This window comes from Bombus flavifrons, chromosome 3 (genome assembly GCF_040668555.2).
Source record: "Bombus flavifrons isolate JBK064 chromosome 3, iyBomFlav1_principal, whole genome shotgun sequence".
Lineage (NCBI taxonomy): Eukaryota > Metazoa > Arthropoda > Insecta > Hymenoptera > Apidae > Bombus > Bombus flavifrons.
The window spans coordinates 13,002,823-13,008,458 of NC_138444.1; the positions used below are offsets into that span (position 1 = coordinate 13,002,823).

A 5,636-nucleotide genomic window follows, 5' to 3' on the forward strand; every position below is an offset into this window, starting at 1 on the left:
TAAAAAAAAATTGATCACGACACAAGCGCATTGTAACTGGCTGCACATGCTCTTTCATACAAATTAATTTCAATCCTATCAATAATAAGATTGTAATGAAGATTTTTATTTTCGTTTTCTCTTTTAGTTTTCTACGTACGTTATGCCATCATCTCATAGAAAATGTGGTTAGATATAGAATTAGCCTAAGTAGTGATGTAGAGACGACTGAGAGTCATCCTGTAGCCATTGAGTAAGAATATTATGAAATAAATAATAAGAAATTTCTTGTCATATTACATTATTTTTTGAATATTTTCAAACCTAGTACTTGCACAAAGTGATATTCTGCTTAATTTAAATATAAACTGCATAACATAGAATGTTTATTCACTTACCAGTAGCAGCGGCAGCTTCACTTCCTTCTTCATTCACTTCAATGTATGCCTTTTGTATAACATCACTGACATACAAAGTTTCATCAGCAATCCCAGAAAAATTAGCGTGAGCAGTAAATGCATCAGTCAATCCCATCTGCATAAAATAAGAATTAAAATACAAGAAATAGTTTTCTGTACATGAACTACACTTTATATATATATATATATATATATATATACCTTTTTTAAGACATCATTAAGTTGAAGGTTACTTTCCATCTTGAACTTTGGTAACCATAATTCCATTTCTTCCTCATGTCCTTGACTTATAATGTTCTTTAAACTTGTATTTTGTAATTTTTTCTCAACATCAGACAAACCATCAATTTCGTTTGGAAGAATTATGACCATACTGAATTCGTCACCCTAGAAGATATATTGGCTCCTTTGTGTATTTCACAAAGTTTTACAAAGAAGCAGCTTCTTTTTACACATTAGTGCCTTTTTCTTCCAAACTTACCTTGTATGGTATTACAACGAATTTAGCATTTAAATCTACGAGGACTCCATATTTGTATTTACCTATTCTATACATTGTAGGAACATTTTTTACTTCAACTTTACTAGTATGAAATGGCATGTCGTTAGTCAACTTAGGATCGAACTTATTTTTCCATTGGCCTTTAAAATATATTGCATTGACAAGTGCTAACCTTGTCCCGTCATTTAACATTTCTGTTTATAAAAAACATTCACAACAATATAATACTACATAGTATGATTCGTCATATCGAAGTTAAAATGTATCCAATCAAAATTTTGTATAGTATTTTCTTTATACTTTAATAAATAAAATAAACATATACAAACCAGCACTTATAAGCTCTTTAATGAGATTATTTGTATTTTGTTCGACCCAACTATTAATAATATTTGCAGCTTCCTCCTTTTGACCAAAGTCTACCAATTGAGAAGCAGAGCGGAAGTAAACTTCCGTTAAATTTTTGTAACTTGGTTTCATATTTAATTTTGCTGATATGAAGGCTTTATTTGCAACAGCCAATTTATTGTCTTTCACATTCTACATTAAAACATGAAAAAGATATCATATAACGTAAAATAATGCATTTGTTATTTTGTATTTATAAATTTACAATTTAAACTATACATTAATATAGTAAAAGCAAAAGGTTGAAAGAAATACCTACGTTGAGATTATCAATCAGTGACTGATAACCAGATGTGACAAGACCCTCTGAAGTTGGCAGATGAAGTACATTTCTAAACTGGGCTTCTGTGTTTCCACGAGCTCCAGAAGCAGCCATAGCAAGAGCAATACTTGCACTTAAAGGGGACGTTATAAGGTTGCCAGGATTGTGTTTTCTAACAGTCTGAAAAAAATAAGTGTCTCATAATTTATTCATCAGTATTTGGAATAAATTTTAAGTCCCACCATTTTACCTGGAAAAATGGAGAACTAAATTGATTTGCACCTTCCAAAACGGATCGCAGAGCTTCAACATTTTCCTCTGCTTCTGACATTGTTATTACCGCAAGAGCCACCAACCAGAAACTTCTTATTACTAAAACAATTTAGTAACAAATTGTTGTTAGAAACTGGCAAGATAGATTGTATTGTAAATCTTAATAATAAATCTCTTGCTATGTAAGGTTTGAAGATTGTGCAAAATAAGTTTCTGCTTTCTTTAAACACATCTGGTGCACAACTTGTTCGTTCCCTCATCACCATACCTTTGGCTTCAAAACGAACTTCTCAAATATCATTGCAATTCCTCGATAATTCCCAGTCATACGAAGATAGTGAAAGCATTGGCAAAGAGTATAGTAAATATTTCTTTCGGAATGATTTCTCTATTACTACCTAGTCATGTTCTAGGCATTTTGGAGCAAAAGGGTAAAACAGTTTTGGAAGAACAGAGGTGGCACGCTCTGTTTACAAAAAAATGTCGAACATCTATTGCAATTTGTTGCATTTCTGTGGCTACTCGCGGCCAGGAAAATCGCAGTGTGAAAGACATTTTGCTGTGGACACTAGTGACAGCAGAGGATTGGAGGAAACATTAATCCCCTGTAGTCAGAAATATCAGTACGTTGTTTTCGATATGCTCTTATGGATTTCCATGAGTAAGCAGGTTTAAGATTCAATTCACAATTTCTTCTCTTCCATGATTGATACGAGTTAAGCTGCAGCCCATGTATCGTTCGAATTGAGGATCACTGTGTGCCCTACTACTTATGCTAACCACCTTTCGTCCGCGTAAGGAGGCTTGCTCACTTGCGGGGATATTTTGACCGATTTTTAATTGACGGTAACTATAAAACAAAGCAGAAGGCGCAATTTTTTTCCTTGATTTTCGGCATCAAGAATCACCCCTGAAATATTCGGAAACCTGTAGCGGGACACCCTGTGTATAGCTTCTTCGCAGTTAAATATCTAACATACACCCAAAAAAATGTATAGAAAAAACAATAAATTTTTAATTAATATCTTTAAGATATATGCTACAAAAGAACTAAACTGGTAAACGACTAAACATTATTATTTAGGAGTATTTTTGCACTGTAAAAATGTTACAGCTAAAAGGTCTAAGAGATCATCAGTCTAGTCGTAAGACATTTTTCTCGTACAATAGAAATCTCGAAAATAACAACGAAGTATCTTTTTGAAGTACGTATTTCTGAAATACAATAAACTCGTTTGCTTGTTGTAATGACATCCGTTGATGTGAATATAAAAATCACGAAAATTGAAAATACAAAAGGAAAATAATTACTCGGAGAGGAAGATTTAAATGATTATTAATGAATTTGAATTAACTACCGAAGAGGAATTGTGTATACTCGGTATAATCCGAGGGGAGGCCAAATACACATATATAAATTTACTCACATATACGCATGGTGACGATCCGCTCGTTTTACTGGTCAATTCTCTTCAAAAGTTAAAAGCAGACTGCAAGAAGAAACGTCTGAAGGAATATAAAAACGCGATATATACAAACTCAGAAAAGCACTGGCAGTGGGCAGAGCGAACTTATCGAGGATCGGTAACGAACAAGTAACCAATCACGAAATACGTGATTATTCGTATGTCCGCACAAACCATACAAACATGAATTTTAAATCCCATTGGTATTCGACTCTATATCCCAAATAAACAGGATGATACAAACATAAACAAGGCAATGATATCGCGTCTAATATTGTCGGAAAAATGTGGAGTTTCCCATATTTTCCAACAAATATCATTAAAAAACTATTAACATAAATATTTATATATATCTATTACATGTCTTCTTTGTAAGCAGTGAATTTACGCAAATTCTGTTTGTTCATTCTAATAATTTTCAAAAATATGATGTTGATTTATTTGAAAATCATTTTTGTAAAAGTAGTAATTTCTTTCTTTGATTTCTAATCGTTCTTCTATAAGATACTTGTCAAAATTCCGATTCTACGGAAGAAACAAATTTTGATGTTTTTGTTATTTTGCATTACAGTGCAATATATTTTTATTATGGTTTCAAAACAATATTGAATTAAAACTTGAATGTATAGTAAAAATCGCATATTTATATCGAAATATTTATGGTACAGCAACGTCTTAGGTGTCTTACCAGCGACTTATTTCGATCGAGAAATGAAGATCGTAGAGAAATGACTGAAATATTCTAGGAATAATATGTATGTGTAGATTCGCTTGCACGTGTTAATGGAAAACACATAAAGATAGGCACGTAATATTCTTATTAGTCTACAGTGATAGATTCTGAATAGCGTGTTTCGAAATTAATCATTTAGGTAATTAAAGTACAAAATATTTGTTTTTTATTTTATTACAAATCTAAGCAAATTAAATTATAAAGAAAGAAAAACTTCTTTTTTGCCACATGTCCTTACTTTAATGAACGTGGAATGGCTTAAAATTATCGATTTAAATCTAAAAAGTACTTGACTTACGCATTTATCAGTAGTAACACTGCAGATTTGTAAGCTTTTTTGTTACGTAAGGAGGCAACATAATCGTTTGATAATAACATTTTAAAAGGAAGTTAAAACATTTTATAAGTGACCGTGACCTCTTTAGTGATATCTCCTTTCTGTCTCTCGTCACGGAAATTAGTTTTACATATTTATTATTTGACGAAACATGTTATGAGTATATAAATATATATGATTCATGTACACGTGCTGTCAAAGAATTTATTTGGTTCAATGGAAAGAAAAACGTAAGTAATCCATAATAAGTACGTTTACCAAATTGTAAGTGTTGCACAAATAGCACATTTCCTGCATAATATACCTGTACCTGCTCACGCTTCCTTTAAATTATTCCAAATCCATTCATGTCACCTATGAACACTTACACTACGGGTACGCTATACAGCTTAGTAAGAACTACGCTAGAAACTGCTCAAAATTAGATGAAACGCAGTGTTGGACAAACCGATCAATTCATAGTTGCAGTTTCAAGCGCAAATGCTTGAAGCTAGAAGAATTGCGCATGAGTAATAAAATAAACGCTAAGAAATCTGGCAAACCTTGAGTAGTAATGGAATTAAGCATACGAATTGGAAATGAAATATTTTTTCCGGTTTAACTACGTGACATATAAAATTTACTGGTATAATACATGACGTTAAAGTAATTACGTAATTTTCGTCATCGTTACAATTAGAATATGTAGCAAATGGAATTTATTTTTTAGTAATAATCAGACTATTAAATGTAAATTGGAATTCTATAGATTTTATAAATAACGAATAGAAGAAATCTATTTATCTAAGAGTACATTTATACAATGTATAGGATCAAATATATTATACACTAAAACTATTTTACGCTTCACATAATACGCATTAAATATTTGACAAAATTATTTTGTAATTTATTTAATTCGCTATTTGTATACAGGGTGGTTGGTAACTGGTGGTACAAGCGGAAAGGGGGTGATTCTACGCGAAAAAAGACGTCGAAAATATAGAATAAAAATTTTTCGTTTGAGGCTTCGTTTTCGAGAAAATCGACTTTGAATTTTCGCTCGGTACGCGTGCGGTACGTTATAACGGATCTCACTGTAGATCGTTGTCTCGATGGAAAAGTTAAAAGAAAAAAGAAATAAATAATAAAAAAAAAAATTTTTATTCTATATTTTCGACTTCTTTTTTCACGTAGAATCACCCCTTTCCCGCTTATATCACCAGTTACCAGCCATCCTGTATATATGCCGTTGACGAAGGAGTACAATAATGCAAA

The 5,636-nt window shown here is 31.8% G+C and overlaps 1 protein-coding gene across 2 annotated transcripts; it reads right to left on the minus strand.

Moving 5' to 3' along the window:
• Window positions 1-317: 317 nt before the first annotated feature.
• Window positions 318-4,660, minus strand: LOC138190276 (serine protease inhibitor 3/4-like). 2 transcript variants are annotated; one of them, XM_069132978.1, is made up of 7 exons: window positions 4,638-4,660; window positions 1,821-1,942; window positions 1,568-1,750; window positions 1,230-1,440; window positions 880-1,094; window positions 600-785; window positions 318-513 (listed from the first exon to the last, which is right to left on the minus strand). In XM_069132978.1, the coding sequence occupies exons 2-7, from the start codon at window positions 1,899-1,901 to the stop codon at window positions 370-372; spliced, it is 1,020 nt and encodes a 339-aa protein (XP_068989079.1). In that variant the 5' UTR covers window positions 1,902-1,942; window positions 4,638-4,660; the 3' UTR covers window positions 318-369. The 2 variants fall into 2 exon arrangements, with proteins under 2 accessions (XP_068989079.1, XP_068989078.1); XM_069132977.1 differs by lacking the exon at window positions 4,638-4,660 and adding an exon at window positions 3,271-3,428 and having other exon boundaries at window positions 327-513.
• Between the last annotated feature and the right edge of the window lie 976 nt (window positions 4,661-5,636).

Excerpts from the sequence above, each read along its gene's own strand:
- LOC138190276 (XM_069132977.1), bottom strand. Across the intron at positions 1,441-1,567 it reads CACTGATTGATAATCTCAAC|AATGTGAAAGACAATAAATT; the intron begins GTAGGTATTTCT and ends GTTTTAATGTAG. Across the intron at positions 514-599 it reads TTAATGATGTCTTAAAAAAG|ATGGGATTGACTGATGCATT; the intron begins GTATATATATAT and ends TATTTTATGCAG.